The sequence below is a fragment of the Staurois parvus genome, unplaced genomic scaffold (assembly GCF_062004578.1).
Source record: "Staurois parvus isolate SC_StPar_1 unplaced genomic scaffold, SC_StPar_1.0 ptg001787l, whole genome shotgun sequence".
Classification (NCBI taxonomy): Eukaryota; Metazoa; Chordata; class Amphibia; order Anura; family Ranidae; genus Staurois; species Staurois parvus.
The window spans coordinates 825,743-845,205 of NW_028319583.1; the positions used below are offsets into that span (position 1 = coordinate 825,743).

The 19,463-nt window shown below is 43.7% G+C and overlaps 1 protein-coding gene across 1 annotated transcript in view; it reads right to left on the minus strand.

The window, feature by feature from the left end:
* DNAH9 (dynein axonemal heavy chain 9) overlaps positions 1 to 19,463 on the minus strand; it is a 336,995-nt gene that overhangs the window by 193,409 nt on the left and 124,123 nt on the right. Inside the window, exons 36-37 of the mRNA XM_089663852.1 lie at positions 18,744 to 18,918; positions 2,009 to 2,182 (exon numbers count right to left, since the gene is read on the minus strand). Coding sequence (XP_089519978.1) covers positions 2,009 to 2,182; positions 18,744 to 18,918 — 349 coding nt within the window. The remainder of the gene's footprint in view (positions 1 to 2,008; positions 2,183 to 18,743; positions 18,919 to 19,463) is intronic.

The following is a 19,463-nucleotide window of genomic DNA, read 5'->3' on the forward strand; positions in this document are numbered from 1 at the left end:
AACAAAAGCTTACGCTCTAATGTCCCACCGCAGTCACATATTATTATTACACTTTTATATAGCTCTGACATATACCGCAATGCTGTACAGAGAACACAAAGCCAGTCACATCAGTCTCTGCACCAGAGGAGCTTACACTCTAATGTCCCACCGCAGTCACACACTACTATACATTTATATAGCTCTGACATATACTGGAGTGCTATACAGAGATCACTGAGCCAGTCACATCAGTCTCTGAACTGGAATAACTTACACTCTAATGTACCCCCCCCACAGTCACACACTATTATTATTATACATTTATATAGCTCTGACATATTCTGAGGTGCTGTACAAAGAACACTGAGCTAGTCAAACCAGTTTCTGCATCAGAAGAGCTTACGATCTAATATCCCACCACAGTCGCACAATATCAGTATTATTATACATTTATATATCTCTGACATATACTGCAGTGCCGTACAGAGAGCTCTCAGCCAGTCACATCAGTCTCTGCACCAGAGGAGCTTGCACTCTACTGCCCTCCCGCAGTCACACACTGCTATTAAACATTTATATAGCTCTGACATATACTGGAGTGTTGTACAGAGAACACTGAGCCAGTCACATCAGTCTCTGCACCGGAAAAACTTACACTCTCATGCACCCCCCACAGTCACACACTATTATTATTATACATTTATATAGCTCTGACATATACTGGAGTGCTGTACAGAGAACACAGCCCATCGAACCAGTTTCTGCATCAGAGAAGCTTACAATCTAATATCCCACCACAGTCACACAATATTAGTATTATTATACATTTATATATTTCTGACATATATCACAGTGTTCTACAGAGCCAGTCACATCAGTCTCTGCACCAGAGGAGCTTACACTCTAATGTCTCCACCACAGTCACACACTGTCATATGCTGCATTGCTGTACAAAGAGCACTGAGTCAGTCACATCAGCCCCTGCACCAGGGGAGCTTACGCTCTAATGCCCCCCCCCCCCTACAGTCACACACTATTGTCATATACCGCATTGCTGTACAGAGAACACTGAGCCAGTCACATCAGTCTCTGTACCAGAGGAGCTTACGCTCTAATGTCCCACCAGTCACACACTATTATTATACATTTATATAGCTCTGACATATACCGCAGTGCTGTACAGAGAACACTGAGCCAGTCACATCAGTCCCTGTACCAGAGGAGCTTACGCTCTAATGTCCCCCTCCCCCCACAGTGACATACTATTGTCATATACCTCATTGCTTTACAGAGTACACTGAGTCAGTCACATCAGTCCCTGCACCAAAGGAGCTTACACTCTACTGTCCCCTCCACAGTATTATTATACGTTTATATAGCTCTGACATATATCACAGTGTTGTACAGAGCCAGTCACATCAGTCCCTGTACCAGAAGAGCTTACGCTCTAATGTCCCCCCCGCAGTCACACACTATTGTCATATACCGCATTGCTGTACAGAGAGCAATGAGTCAGTCACATCAGTCCCTGCACCAGGGGAGCTTACGCTCTAATGTCCCCCCCCCCCCCCCCCCCACAGTGACATACTATTGTCATATACCACATTGCTGTACAGAGAGCAATGAGTCAGTCACATCAGTCCCTGCACCAGGGGAGCTTACGCTCTAATGTCCCCCCACATTATTATTATACGTTTATATAGCTCTGACATATATCAGAGTGTTGTACAGAGCCAGTCACATCAGTTCCTGTACCAGAGGAGCTTACACTCTAATGTCCCCCCCCCCCCCAGTCACACACTATTATCATATACCGCATTGCTGTACAGAGAACACTGAGTCAGTCACATCATTCCCTGCACCAAAGGAGCTTACACTCTAATGTCCCACCACAGTATTGTTATACGTTTATATAGCTCTGACATATACCGTGGTGTACCAAGCACCTTCACAGACAGAACAGTCACTCCCATTGCAGGAAAGGGACCAATTCAGGTATAAATTGTGATGAGGATAAAACACAGACCTGGAGAGGCATTTCTGGATCGAAATCAAACTTTGGAATGAGTTTAGACCACGGCTCAAACTTCTTGGTCTCGGGGTCGATGTAATAGTCGAAGACGGTGCCCTGGGAAGGGAACTTGATGGTCTTCAATTCTGTCACCCACCATTTACTGAATTCTACTCTGTAGTCGACAAGCTGAAAGAAGAGAAAAAAATCCAACATTAATGCCGTCACTAAAATTAAATCCTTGCTCCTTCTGTGCTCTTCAGCCAAGTCTTTCTATGCCCCACAGACGGGTTTATTTCCCTTCCTGGGAATAAGCCCCACGGACACAGCAGAATTTCCCGCACGGAGCAAAACAGAATCATGGGTACCATAGTGCAACGCATGCAGAATGTACAGGAACCACACAGTGCCGTGTGAGTGTATGTTCCCCATATATTTTGCCTACATTGCCCTGTGGTTTTAAAGAGAACCTGACACCAAAAAATAAATAAATATGCAGTGTGCCTCTAAACTCGACTTGACTTCTCCAGGAAGATTTGATTCACTAGCACAGTCCCCCTGCCTCCTTGTACATCACAGCCCTCTCCTCTTTTGGGAGTATCTATATACTGCCTGTGCTGGCCCAGCTCCTTTACCCCTCTCCTCATCTCCAGACATACGTTTAATGTAGCAGCCAGGGGAGGCGTGCAGAAGAATACTATAGAGTGGCTGCTGACATCACACACAAGATGGCGGCACCCAACAACAGTTTCATGGGTTTTGGATTTTACACAAGGAAGACTTTTTTCAGGTGATGGAAAAATTGTTGATGAAGTGTATGATCTGATGACAGGGTCTCTTGAAGTATCTCGTTTAATAGACTGGATTGAGTCCATACAGGGAAATGCCTGTAAAATGTTGCATGGAGGGATTCTCCCAACGCCGGGGGGGGGGTTACTAAAACTGCAGTTGGTGTCAGTGAGAGGAAGAGTACCCCATCATTGTCGTTAGTGGAAGAAGGAGTGCAACACAGTTGGTGTCAGTGGTGGGAATAGTGCCCCATCATTGGTGTCAGTGAGAGGAATAGTGCCCCATCACTGGTGTAAGTGGAAGCAATATTGCCCCATCATTGGTGTAAGTGGAAGCAATATTGCCCCATCATTGGTGTCAGTGGTAGGAATAGTGTTCCATCGATGGTGGCAGTGGTAGGAATAGTGTCCCATCAATGGTGTCCGTGGGAGGAATAGTGCCCCATCATTGGTGTCAGTGGGAGGAATAATGCCCCATCACTGGTATCATTGGGAGAATTAGGTGTCTCATCGTTGGTGACAGTAAAGAGTGTTCCATTGTTGGTGTCAGTAAGCAGAAGACTGACCCATCATTGGTGTCAGTGGGATGAAGAGTGCCCCATCATTGGTGTCAGTGAGAGTAAGAGTAGCCCATCATTGGTGTCAGTGGAAGGAGTGCAACAACGTTGGTGTCAGTGGGAGGAAGAGTGTCCCATTGTTGGTGTCAGTGGTAGGAATAGTATCTCATCAATGGTCTCAGTGGTAGGAATAGTGTCCCATTGATGGTGAAAGTGGGAGGAAGACTGCCCCATCGTTGGTGTCAGTGGGATGAAGAGTGTCCCATCATTGGTGTCAGTGAGAGATCGTGTGTCCCATCTTTGGTGACAGTGGGAGGAAGACTGTCCCATTGTTGGTGTCAGTGAGAAGACTGCCCCATTGTTGGGGTCAGTGGAATGAAGAGTGTCCCATCATTGGTTTCAGTGGGTGAACGTGTGTCCCATCCATAGTGACAGTGGGAGGAAGAATACCCCATCTTTGGTATCAGTGGCAGGAACAGTACCCCATCATTGGTTTCAGTGGGAGAAATAGAGCCTCAAGGGCCAGATAAAGGCAATCAAAGGGCTGCAATTTGGAGACCACTGGACTAGACCATAGACCCAGAACAACCCAATCAACAAAGCCTTTAGCCGAATCTGGTTGCTGACACTTCCTGATAAGATGACCTTGTTTTTTAATATACAACCTTGCCGCTCTGTAATTACTAATGTTTCATATACCATTAATGCAAAATCCCTTAAAAAAAAAAAAAAAAAAAATTATATTATATATATAGCATACATACACTGTGTATATACAGTGCTCAGTATAAATGAGTACACCCCAACAGATTTGTCAGAAAACCTTTACTTTCCTTTCAGAATCTACATTTTCTATGGGACACTATACTACAAAATCCTCCACAAATGCTGGCCATTGATTGCAAACAAGATTTGTTAAGTTGCACACGGAAAAAAGTATTTTTCCTAACAAATTCATTCAAGACCATGTTCCAAAAATGAATACACCCCAATGAAAGTCTTAAGAGAATTTTAAACAAAATCCTAATTAACAAGAATTCAACTCCAGGTGAGTCTAATTATTCATTAAACAGGTGTCCAGCAGACAGGTGATTATAAAAGGGCATTACCTAACAAAGAAAACCCCGCCCATTTCATGCTGTCAGCAATGGCACCACATAGAAGAGAAATGTCACGAGGCCTGAGAAAGAAAAGCATTTCTTTACACAAGAAAAGTGAAGGCTACAAGAAGTTCAGCAAAGAATTATTTATCAGCCAGACTACTGTAGCAAAAGTGATACAAAAATTTAGCAAAGATGGAACTGCAACCATCTCACAGAGATGTCCAGGCCATCCACGGAGGTTAACACCTCGAAAGGAGCGTTTTCTGATGAGAAGGGTTGAAGAAAATCGTTATGCAAGTTCACTGCAGTTAGCTAAAGAAGTAGAAAGCCAAACTGGGGTGATTGCTTCCCATGACACACTACTGCGTACACTGCAGAGGAATGGCATGCATGGGGGTAATAGAGCTGCATCATTGGTGTCAGTGGGAGGAATAGTGCCCCATCACTGGGGTCAGTGGGAGGAAGAGTGCCCCATCATTGGTGTCAGTGGGAGGAATAGTGCCCCATCATTGGGATCAGAGGGAGGCAGAGTGCCCATCACTGGGATCAGTGGGAGGAAGCGTGCCTCATCACTGGGGTCAGTGGGAGAAAGAGTGCACCATCACTGGGCTCAGTGGGAGGAAGAGTGCCCCATCACTGGGGTCAGTGGGAGGAAGCGTGCCTCATCACTGGGGTCAGTGGAAGAAAGAGTGCCCCATCACTGGGGTCAGTGGGAGAAAGAGTGCCCCATCACTGGGATCAGTGGGAGAAAGAGTGCCCCATCACTGGGATCAGTGGGAGAAAGAGTGCCCCATCACTGGGATCAGTGGGAGAAAGAGTGCCCTATCACTGGGATCAGTGGGAGGAATAGTGCCCCATCACTGGGGTCAGTGGGAGGAAGAGTGCCCCATCATTGGTGTCAGTGGGAGGAATAGTGCCCCATCATTGGGATCAGAGGGAGGCAGAGTGCCCATCACTGGGATCAGTGGGAGGAAGCGTGCCTCATCACTGGGGTCAGTGGGAGAAAGAGTGCACCATCACTGGGCTCAGTGGGAGGAAGAGTGCCCCATCACTGGGGTCAGTGGGAGGAAGCGTGCCTCATCACTGGGGTCAGTGGAAGAAAGAGTGCCCCATCACTGGGGTCAGTGGGAGAAAGAGTGCCCCATCACTGGGATCAGTGGGAGAAAGAGTGCCCCATCACTGGGATCAGTGGGAGAAAGAGTGCCCCATCACTGGGATCAGTGGGAGAAAGAGTGCCCTATCACTGGGATCAGTGGGAGGAAGAGTGCCTCATCACTGGGGTCAGTGGGAGAAAGAGTGCCCCATCACTGGGATCAGTGGGAGGAATAGTGCCCCATCACTGGGGTCAGTGGGAGGAATAGTGCCCCATCACTGGGGTCAGTGGTCGGAAGAGTGCCCCATCACTGGGGTCAGTGGGCGGAAGAGTGCCCCATCACTGGGGTCAGTGGGCGGAAGAGTGCCCCATCACTGGGGTCAGTGGGCGGAAGAGTGCCCCATCACTGGGGTCAGTGGGCGGAAGAGTGCCCCATCACTGGGGTCAGTGGGCGGAAGAGTGCCCCATCACTGGGGTCAGTGGGCGGAAGAGTGCCCCATTGTTGGGGTCAATGGGACCATTAGTGACCTGTTATTGGTGTCAGTAGTAGGAATTAAGCCCCATTGTTCATGTCAGTGAGAGGAAAAGTGCCCCAAGGGTCGGATAAAGGCAAGTGAAGGGCCGCAGTTTGGAGACCACTGATCTAAGGCATAGATTAGGTTATGTTTCTGTTTGTTCAATGAGCGAGTGTTCAATCACACTTGATGTGGATGGGGGAATCCTCCCCACTGTCCCCGGTATTCTGAGAGCAGGGGGACTTCCAGGATATAGCCTGCAGCTCTGAATGAGCGGGGAAAATCCGACAGGGTGGTTGTACAGAAGACAATCGGTAGACTGACTTCTGTACAACCTCCATGCCCATGCATGGTTTGAAATTCGTCCAGTCCCAGCTAAACCGGTTGAACCTCTATCCTTGTATTGCCGGCTTACCAGAAGATTTTCCTGCCTGAAGCAGAAGGATGAGCGATCAGCTCTACAATCTGAGATTCTCAATGGGCACCTCTCCTGGGATCCTGGGCTAAATGCCCCTTTAGCTCCACACCTTAAAGACGGCAAACCGCAACTTCAGAACATCTGCACTGGCGAGTCTCCGGTGTGCTGTACTCTGCACAGAAAATCAAAGCCGTTTCTTCCACCCCAGATAATTCTGGGAAAAGCGCTCGGCGGAAGCAACATTTCTTCCCAGCTCCAGCTCTTCCCCGCGGATCGGCCTAAGGTTGCTCATTTAAATTCTGCACTTCAAGTTTTAATCTCTCGCCAAACCATTAAATCGATATTAAGAAGCTTGCAAATGTCAAGGCTTTTGTTGCGAAGGAAGGAAAAAAAGGTTACAAAGTGCTTTGGAAAATAAAATGAGTGTAAGCCCTTTTATCCGGCTGCCTGCTCGCTATCTCGCTCCCATGGAAGCAAGGTCCATCTCCCAGCAGGATGTGTCAGCTGTTCGGATGGTGTTATACTGGTCTGTCTGGGGACCCCTGAAACTACTGCCTTACGGGGCCCCATTATATTCCGCAAAGCCCTCAAAGATAGACCATCATGAACCATAAATCCAGGTTCTGAAGATCTTATTTTGTTCTGAAGATCTTCCTTTGAAAGTGGAAGCCACCTTAAAGTAAACGTACCCCCTAACAGAGAACAGTTTGCTCTGTGCACTGTGTATCATATTCAACTGCCATTTTTTAAAAATAAAAATTATGGCAGCCTTTTTGTAGCCACTTCCTGCCTAGATGCACTCCACCCTGGGGACCTATATGGAAATTAAAGTAAATATGAATCCTAACTGGATGACATGTGCACTGTGTACCAAGTGATTGCCCCATTTTTAACCCCTTTCTGCTGGTGCCCAGTGGCCCTTTTAGAGGGTCTTAAAGCTGGAAGGCAGAGAAAGAGTTCCTGATCATGTGAGCACTGTGATTGGCTGTCATAGTGGTCAAATGATTGGGAGCTTCCGATCATAAACGATGAACAGGAACGGTCTGTGACAGTTCGGTCCCTGTGGCGGGAGAGCTAAATGAGCGCGCTCTCAGCATTGATTGACAGTTCTCCAAGGACACATATCAGAGGCTGTTGGATGTTAAAGTGTTACTAAACCCACAACAATAAAATAAATCTGTATATGCAGTTACATAGTTAGTCTGGCTGAAAAAAGACAAAAGTCCATCCAGTTCAACTATTAAAAAAAAGGTTATAATCCGACACCCACAGTTGATCCAAAGGAAGTAAAAAAACCAGCAAAGCACAATCCAATTTGCTTCCTGATCCCCCAAACACCAATCAGATATTCCCTGGATCAACTTTACCTATAAATGTTATATCCAGTTATATTCTGTGTATCCAAGAAAGAATCCAGGACTTTCCTACAGCAATCCACTGAGCTGGCCACAACCAACTCTTGAGGGAGTCTATTCCACATTTTCACAGCTCTCACTGTGAAGAAACCTTTCCATGTTTGGAGATTAAATTTCTTTTCCTCCAGATGTAAAGAGCGCCCCCTTGTCCTCTGTGATGACCTCAGGGTGAATAACTACACCGAGTTCACTATATGGACCACTGATGTATTTATACATGGAGATCATATCCCCCCCTATGTGTTATACATGGAGATCATATCCCCCCTTATGTATTATACATGGAGATCATATCCCCCCTTATGTATTATACATGGAGATCATATCCCCCCTTATGTATTATACATGGAGATCATATCCCCCCTTATGTATTATACATGGTGATCATATCCCCCCCCCTATGTATTATACATGGAGATCATATCCCCCCTTATGTATTATACATGGAGATCATATCCCCCCTTATGTATTATACATGGAGATCATATCCCCCCCCTTATGTATTATACATGGAGATCATATCCCCCCTTATATATTATACATGGAGATCATATCCCCCCCTTATGTATTATACATGGAGATCATATCCCCCCTTATGTATTATACATGGTGATCATATCCCCCCTTATGTATTACACATGGAGATCATATCCCCCCTTATGTATTATACATGAAGATCATATCCCCCCCTTATGTATTATACATGAAGATCATATCCCCCCCATGTAATATACATGGTGATCATACCCCCCCCCCCTTATGTATTATACATGGAGATCATATCCCCCCTTATGTATTATACATGGAGATCATATTCCCCCGTTATGTATTATACATGGAGATCATATTCCCCCGTTATGTATTATACATGGTGATCATATCCCCCCTTATGTATTATACATGGAGATCATATCCCCCCTTATGTATTATACATGGAGATCATATCCCCCCTTATGTATTATACATGGAGATCATATCCCCCCCCCTTATGTATTATACATGGAGATCATATCCCCCCCCCTTATGTATTATACATGGAGATCATATCCCCCCCTTATATATTATACATGGAGATCATATCCCCCCTTATGTATTATAAATGGAGATCATACCCCCCCCCCATTATGTATTATACATGGAGATCATATCCCCCCCCCTTATGTATTATACATGGAGATCATACCCCCCCTTATGTATTATACATGGAGATCATATCCCCCCTTATATATTATATATGGAGATCATATCCCCCCCTTATGTATTATACATGGAGATCATATCCCCCCTTATGTATTATACATGGAGATCATATCCCCCCCCCCTTATGTATTATACATGGAGATCATACCCCCCTTGTGTATTATACATGGAGATCATACCCCCCTTGTGTATTATACATGGAGATCATATCCCCCCTTGTGTATTATACATGGAGATCATATCCCCCCTTATGTATTATACATGGAGATCATACCCCCCCTTATGTATTATACATGGAGATCATATCCCCCCCTTATGTATTATACATGGAGATCATATCCCCCCTTATGTATTATACATGGAGATCATATCCCCCCCCCTTATGTATTATACATGGAGATCATACCCCCCTTGTGTATTATACATGGAGATCATACCCCCCTTGTGTATTATACATGGAGATCATATCCCCCCTTGTGTATTATACATGGAGATCATATCCCCCCTTATGTATTATACATGGAGATCATATCCCACCTTATGTATTATACATGGAGATCATATCCCCCCTTATGTATTATACATGGAAATCATATCCCCCCTTATGTATTATACATGGAAATCATATCCCCCCCTTATGTATTATACATGGAGATCATATCCCCCTTATGTATTATACATGGAGATCATATCCCCCTTATGTATTATACATGGAGATCATATCCCCCTTATGTATTATACATGGAGATCATATCCCCCTTATGTATTATACATGGAGATCATATCCCCCCTTATATATTATACATGGAGATCATATCCCCCCCTTATGTATTATACATGGAGATCATATCCCCCCTTATGTATTATACATGGAGATCATATCCCCCCCCCCCTTATGTATTATACATGGAGATCATACCCCCCTTGTGTATTATACATGGAGATCATACCCCCCTTGTGTATTATACATGGAGATCATATCCCCCCTTATGTATTATACATGGAGATCATACCCCCCCTTATATATTATACATGGAGATCATATCCCCCCCTTATGTATTATACATGGAGATCATATCCCCCCTTATGTATTATACATGGAGATCATATCCCCCCCCCTTATGTATTATACATGGAGATCATACCCCCCTTGTGTATTATACATGGAGATCATACCCCCCTTGTGTATTATACATGGAGATCATATCCCCCCTTGTGTATTATACATGGAGATCATATCCCCCCTTGTGTATTATACATGGAGATCATATCCCCCCTTGTGTATTATACATGGAGATCATATCCCCCCTTGTGTATTATACATGGAGATCATATCCCCCCTTATGTATTATACATGGAGATCATATCCCCCCTTATGTATTATACATGGAGATCATATCCCCCCTTATGTATTATACATGGAAATCATATCCCCCCTTATGTATTATACATGGAAATCATATCCCCCCCCTTATGTATTATACATGGAGATCATATCCCCCTTATGTATTATACATGGAGATCATATCCCCCTTATGTATTATACATGGAGATCATATCCCCCTTATGTATTATACATGGAGATCATATCCCCCTTATGTATTATACATGGAGATCATATCCCCCCTTGTGTATTATACATGGAGATCATACCCCCCTTGTGTATTATACATGGAGATCATACCCCCCTTGTGTATTATACATGGAGATCATACCCCCCTTGTGTATTATACATGGAGATCATATCCCCCTTATGTATTATACATGGAGATCATATCCCCCCTTGTGTATTATACATGGAGATCATACCCCCCTTGTGTATTATACATGGAGATCATACCCCCCTTGTGTATTATACATGGAGATCATACCCCCCTTGTGTATTATACATGGAGATCATATCCCCCCTTATGTATTATACATGGAGATCATATCCCCCCTTATGTATTATACATGGAGATCATATCCCCCCCCTTATGTATTATACATGGAGATCATATCCCCCCTTATATATTATACATGGAGATCATATCCCCCCCTTATGTATTATACATGGAGATCATATCCCCCCTTATGTATTATACATGGAGATCATATCCCCCTTATGTATTATACATGGTGATCATATCCCCCCTTATGTATTACACATGGAGATCATATCCCCCCTTATGTATTACACATGGAGATCATATCCCCCCTTATGTATTATACATGAAGATCATATCCCCCCCTTATGTATTATACATGAAGATCATATCCCCCCCATGTAATATACATGGTGATCATACCCCCCCCTTATGTATTATACATGGAGATCATATCCCCCCTTATGTATTATACATGGAGATCATATTCCCCCGTTATGTATTATACATGGTGATCATATCCCCCCTTATGTATTATACATGGAGATCATATCTTCCCTTATGTATTATACATGGAGATCATATCCCCCCTTATGTATTATACATGGAGATCATATCCCCCCCCCCCCTTATGTATTATACATGGAGATCATATCCCCCCCCCCTTATGTATTATACATGGAGATCATATCCCCCACTTATATATTATACATGGAGATCATATCCCCCCTTATGTATTATACATGGAGATCATACCCCCCCCCTTATGTATTATACATGGAGATCATACCCCCCCTTATGTATTATACATGGAGATCATATCCCCCCTTATATATTATACATGGAGATCATATCCCCCCCTTATGTATTATACATGGAGATCATATCCCCCCTTATGTATTATACATGGAGATCATATCCCCCCCCCTTATGTATTATACATGGAGATCATACCCCCCTTGTGTATTATACATGGAGATCATACCCCCCTTGTGTATTATACATGGAGATCGTATCCCCCCTTGTGTATTATACATGGAGATCGTATCCCCCCTTGTGTATTATACATGAAGATCATATCCCCCCTTGTGTATTATACATGGAGATCATATCCCCCCTTGTGTATTATACATGGAGATCATACCCCCCCCCTTATGTATTATACATGGAGATCATATCCCCCCCCCCTTATGTATTATACATGGAGATCATACCCCCCCTTATGTATTATACATGGAGATCATATCCCCCCTTATATATTATACATGGAGATCATATCCCCCCTTATGTATTATACATGGAGATCATATCCCCCCCCCTTATGTATTATACATGGAAATCATATCCCCCCTTATGTATTATACATGGAGATCATATCCCCCCCTTATGTATTATACATGGAGATCATATCCCCCTTATGTATTATACATGGAGATCATATCCCCCTTATGTATTATACATGGAGATCATATCCCCCCTTATGTATTATACATGGAGATCATATCCCCCTTATGTATTATACATGGAGATCATATCCCCCTTATGTATTATACATGGAGATCATATCCCCCCTTGTGTATTATACATGGAGATCATACCCCCCTTGTGTATTATACATGGAGATCATACCCCCCTTGTGTATTAAACATGGAGATCATACCCCCCTTGTGTATTATACATGGAGATCATACCCCCCTTGTGTATTATACATGGAGATCATATCCCCCCTGATGTATTATACATGGAGATCATATCCCCCCTGATGTATTATACATGGAGATCATATCCCCCCTTATGTATTATACATGGAGATCATATCCCCCCTTATGTATTATACATGGAGATTATATCCCCCTTATGTATTATACATGGAGATCATATCCCCCCTTATGTATTATACATGGAGATCATATCCCCCTTATGTATTATACATGGAGATCATATCCCCCCCCTTATGTATTATACATGGAGATCATATCCCCCCTTATGTATTATACATGGAGATCATATCCCCCCTTATGTATTATACATGGAGATCATATCCCCCCTTATGTATTATACATGAAGATCATATCCCCCTTATATATTATACATGGAGATCATATCCCCCCTTTATTATACATAGAGATCATATCCCCTCTTGTGTATTATACATGGAGATCATATCCCCCCTTGTGTATTATACATGGAGATTGTATCCCCCCTTGTGTATTATACATGGAGATCGTATCCCCCCTTGTGTATTATACATGGAGATCGTATCCCCCCTTGTGTATTATACATGGAGATCGTATCCCCCCTTGTGTATTATACATGGAGATCGTATCCCCCCTTGTGTATTATACATGGAGATCGTATCCCCCCTTGTGTATTATACATGGAGATCGTATCCCCCCTTGTGTATTATACATGGAGATCGTATCCCCCCTTGTGTATTATACATGAAGATCATATCCCCCCTTGTGTATTATACATGGAGATCATATCCCCCCTTGTGTATTATACAAGGTGATCATATCCCCCCTTGTGTATTATACAAGGTGATCATATCCCCCCTTATGTATTATACATGGTGATCATATCCCCCCTTGTGTATTATACATGGAGATCATATCCCCCCTTGTATATTATACATGGTGATCATATCCCCCCCTATGTATTATACATGGTGATCATATCCCCCCCTATGTATTATACATGGTGATCATATCCCCCCCTTATGTATTATACATGGAGATCATATCCCCCCTTATGTATTATACATGGAGATCATATCCCCCCTTATGTATTATACATGGAGATCATATCCCCCCCCTTATGTATTATACATGGAGATCATATCCCCCCTTATGTATTATACATGGAGATCATATCCCCCTTATGTATTCTACATGGTGATCATACCCCCCCCTTATGTATTATACATGGAGATCATATCCCCCTTATGTATTATACATGGAGATCATATCCCCCCTTATGTATTATACATGGAGATCATATCCACCCCTTCTTCTCCAGTCCCCAATCTATCTGCTGATAATACAGAGCCCTTGGAGGCACTCTGTACATGCTCAGTTTAGTGTGTATGGCTAGAGAGTTTTTTTTTTCTTTGGAAGGGTGCACGTGATCAGCACAGCATCAACCAGCACTGTCCAGACAGGGGGTTGGGGGTTATGCAGCTTTATAGGACAGTCAGAGCAGAATGAAAACTCCTCCTACAAGCTTTAAGCAGTGCTCAGCCGGACACTGATGGACGTCACAAGACGGCTATATACAGTACTGCTGATGAGAAGAGGTATTTATCAGTTTATATTTACTAAACTAATTGCATTTCCTTGTTCTGTGTACTGTGGGAGACCAGATATAGTGAATGCGGGGTCCAGGGAGACCAGATATAGTGAATGCGGGGTCCAGGGAGACCAGATATAGTGAATGCAGGGTCCGGGGAGACCAGATATAGTGAATGCGGAGTCCAGGGAGACCAGATATAGTGAATGCAGGGTCCAGGGAGACCAGATATAGTGAATGCAGGGTCCAGGGAGAGAAGATATAGTGAATGCGGGATCCGGGGTTTAGTAACATTTTAAGGCCTAGCCTACCTGCCACCGCATGAATGCATATGGCAGACAGAACAGGTTAAATAGCATCTTTGTGTTCAAAAAGAAACAATTCTGCGCTGAGGTTTTATGTGAATACATTTGCAAGTCTATGTGGAGGCCTCCTTAGGGCCCCTCTCTGTAGCATGGTCCCTAACTCTGGTCTAAGAGCCCTCCCATCTGGGGAGATATATATAGTAATGGATAAATTGAGGCAAGGTGTCATCTGAACCTGGAACATCTGCAGTGTATGAATGTGTCTCTTCTCGCTGTGCCAAATGAAATGCCGGAAAGCTCCTTGCCCGATTCCTTGGACAACCGTGCTTTTTCTCTTGTTTCTGGTGAACCTTGAACCCTTTGCTCCTCTCGTAAACTTTCTGATTTAAGCCATGTCTTTACATTTCCTGTTTGCCAGGTTATTGTGCTCTCTCCAGCCGATATCTTGCTCCTTTATCTTCTATTATGGTTTGTATCTTTACAACTGACCTTTGGCTTGTTCCTTGACTATACTTCTATTTCATCCCAACCTGCAACCATCTGTTACCAACATTTGACTTGTTCCTCAACTATGCTTCTACTTGATTCCTACTTACTGCATCTGCTACTGGACCCTGGCTTGCTCACCTCCTGGTGGGGTGATCTTGAGTACCATGGTCAAGAGTTCTGGTGAGGACCAGTTAGTGCTTAGACCCTGCACCTCAGGTGAGCCCACATCATCCACCAGGTTGAGCTGCTTGTCTACTTATCCTGCCGGTTACTATTAACCTCTCTACTGCTACATCTACTGGTCTTCGAGCCTGATCCCTGACCATGACATAAGGTATGCCTGGAGGTAAAGCATTCCTTTTTAAAGGTTAAGTTCATCTTTCACCTTTTTTTGCAGGAAAAAAAATGTGAATGTACTATTTTGTTTCCACAGGAGCCTAAAAAGCATTGTATCTGTAATCAGTGGATCACAAGTGCAATGTCAGGCTCCTGCACACTTTTCCTCGAGCACTCAGCACCAATCTCTATATAGGCTTTAAGTTGGAGAGCTGGAAGACACCCTACTCACCTTTATTCCATTGAGAACTATAAGTCTGTCTGCTCCATGTCAGATGTGACCTGTAGTTCATTCTTTCACAGATCTCTTTAAATGAATGCTGTGGCTGTGCAGGCAGAGCCCCACCAGTTCCAGATTTGACCCCACACACACTGTCTTTTTGGGGGCATGTCCCTTTAGTGGTTGCTTAACAACATGTTACATCCTTTACATGTTGCTAAAGGTAGAGTTAGCCTTTAAAAGGTGCAGATACACACCAGAAACCCAGCACAGCACAATGGCGGCTGAAGACCTCCATTGTCTGTACACCAATCCAGCAGCCAAAACAAAAATGGCACCCACTCTAATAAATTCATTACTAGGTTTTTAACCCTTTTGCTGCCACTGATCTATGTAATACATTGGCGGCAGCAGTAGGGGGTTTACACACACTTCCAGTTGCTGTAGCAGGGAGTGTAAATCTCACAAGATATAGTAATCAGCCGCCAGAAGGAGCAGCACCTCGATATCCAGAACAGGGGACGACTGACAACTCATGGGGCCCCTGGGCAATGGGGGATCATGGGGCCCCCGTGTCCTTGCCCAAACTCAAAAAAGCCTATGAAAAAGGTATCATGGGGCCCCCTACTGACCCCGGGCCCTCGGGCAGTGCCAGAGTTTCCAAATGGTCAGTCCGCCCCTGATCCAGAGATCTTGTGATCCCGGGGATATCCTTTAAACATTTTCAGCACCCTCATACAAGTCTTAAAACCTTTTTGTGCATTTGGGAAAAGACTGAACTCCTCCAAACTCTTCTGTCCCTTTAAACGAGGAGAACGCTGCAAAGACGAGAGCAATTTAACTCAAATGAATGTCATCTTGGCTGGAAATTTCGTCTTGTTTTCACATCAGGCTGCGCCGCTTCTGCCGGCAGAAAACTTTTCACTCAGTAATCCCATTATCTATATTGCCTCGGCTTCTAGCGACCGTCCTCCGGATTAATGTTGTGTTGAGCAGCGAACAACGATTCTCTAAATGAAAATACTATATGCCGGTTACAGTAATCCCCATAATTCCCCTTGTATTGTGAGCGGGCGACGATCCTACGGCAGCTCGATGCGGTCTTAATAACGACGCTTTACGATTCTATCTGAACAAGTCTGAAATATTAGCCGCGGCTGAGAGACAATTACAATTAGCCTCAAATGACCAGGCTCATTCTGGTACAGTGTGTCCCAGCTCCATACAATGCGCTCTATAATAACAACTGCAGATGCTTGAAATCGGGATACAGATACCCCCAAGAAGGTAAGGCGCCATAACGTGAGAGGAGGCGCCAACGTAGCATTCCAACATCATAATCTGCCCTCACCGTACTAAAAAACCTTTTCCTTCATCTTAAAAGAAACCAAAAATTAAATAAGATTTACATAATATACTGTATAATATATAAAGTTTATGATATATTTTAATTCTATAAATATTATATTTTTATCCTCTAGATATAACGTAATACTTATACTAAGCCGTCCACAATTTTGCCCAGAGTTGTATCACCAACTTCATCTGCAGATATCGCCCAAATTGTCCTCTCCGATCCTCCCAAGATGTTTTACTCTCTAGCTCCCTTGTTACCTTCTCCCACACTCGCCTTCAGGACTTTTCCAGAACCTCTTCCATCCTCTGGAACTCCATACGGCAATATGTCTGGTCTGCTCCTATCCTGTCCGCCTTTAGGCGATCCTTGAAAACTAAATTTACTCAGGGAAGCCTACCTCACCTCCACCTAAAAAGCTGTACTTCAGTCACCTCACCTTCCTCAGATTATCCCCTTCAGCTATTACCTTTGTACCATCTCCCCCTCCCTACAGGGCCCTCCTATTCCTTCTGTACTGCGCTGTATTGTAATCGTACTGTTCCCCTTTATATTGTAAAGCGCTGCTCAAACTGTTGATGCTATATAAATCCTGTATAATAATAATAATTTTTTTCTATCTGTGCTTTCATATGTTTTTGGCATACAATTCTCTACATTTTTGGACGTCATTATTTATTTAAAGTGCATTTCCACTTCTGCAGCCAAACTGGGACAACACCTACTTTACATTTTGTCATAAACAGTCCCTGGTGACCCTGCCATGAAGGTTCTCCTATAGGCACTTCTTGTTATAGGGGGACAATTTTCCCAACTCTACTCCTCAGATGTGTCCCTGTCACAGGATGTAGACTACAGGTGGTTGTTTTTCCACACTTATACAGGCATGGTCCACCATTGTCACCAGAAAGAGACCCACCCTGAGAAAAGCCATGCAGCCATTGCTGGAGTGCATGTAGACAGGAAGTGGTTAGAAAGACTTTAGGGGGGCAGCATCATTAAGAAACATGGTAAAAACCACAGCGATTGTTTGACACATGATGCACAGAGCAAACTCAATGTTTTTCAGTTAGGATTCACATGAACACACTTTCATTCCATAAATGACACCAGGCAATGGTCTAAACAAGCCAGGTCTCAGCTAGGGTTCCTGTAGAGCAGGATTTCTCCACCAAGGTTCCATAGAACCCTAAGGCTCCTCCAGAGATTGCTAGGGGATTCCTTGAGTAATGAGCAGTTTCTGCCTCTCAGATAAGTTCCCACTAACATCATTGATCTTCTTATGTTTCTGTGAGGGGGTAAATCTTCCCAATGACCACAAGTGTAAGGAGCATTCTTCCCAGTGACCATCACACTAATGTAATAATTATAGATATAGTAATTTTTAGAAGGGTTTCCCTGAGAAACGTTATTTTGAGGGTTCCTCTGTGCTTGAAAGATTGAGAAAGGCTGCTCTAAAGGTTGCTACCTTCTATCTGATGGTACCTGGATAGTTCCAAATCCAAGCCACTTGTCTGTAAAGGTGGCATTCTTACTAAAACTGTAGGGGAATATTATTCACTGATCCCCAATGAATTCATTTTTAGTAGGGGTTCCATGAGACCAGATAATTATTTTAAGAGTTCCTCTGGGGTAAATAGGTTGAGAATGGCTGATCCAAACAATAAGAATAAATTAAATATGTGCATGTTGTTCCTTTTCCCAAACATAAGGAGATATTCTAGTAGGGCCCAACAAGACCTGATACACTGAAAGAATATGCTGATAAAACCATGAAGAGTTATGGGAGAAGTATAGGCCTCACCTGATCCTGGAACATGGCTCCACCGAAGGCCCAGACGGCAGCAAACACAAAGTAGAGTTCGTAGAGCTCTTTGGGGCAGTCAGGTGGGGTGTTCTCCTTCGTCAAGAGACATTCCAAAAGATAACACAACATCTGCACCATGCTCTGCTCCGGGATGGGGATTATCTTCTTGAACCTGTGCAGATGAAGCACCATAAAAAGATGAGCTGGAGCAAGAACTTTTAATAGTTACTCCAATGACAGAGACCTGCAGATGTCAATTACAAGCCACCAAATGAAGATGCCATGTCAATGGTTAATTGTTTTTATATATAATATTTCCAGATCCAGCAAGGAGAGAAACATTTTAGGCATATACTGTATATTCTAGGACCTTTTTTAATGAAAATTTGAGGGGCTGTTGAAGCAAACCTTTTCAGTCAAAAGCAAGTTTGTTTTCATCCCACCCTTCCCCAACATACTGTATACTCATCTTTTCTGTGCTCCTACACCATGAACCAAAGGAAATACCTGGAATTTGTTGCTATGGAGGAAAACGTGTCACTGATTGGCCCAGAGGTGTCACATGGTAAGCCCTGTGCAGAGTATGACTCCTTACAAATGATTTCCCTTCATTCCTGGCAACTGAGTGGAGCAGCAGGAGATGAGGGGAAGGCATATATTGCTGCTGGAGAGGCTAAGATCAAGTAAACCTGAAACATTGTCTTTTGTAGGCTCAGC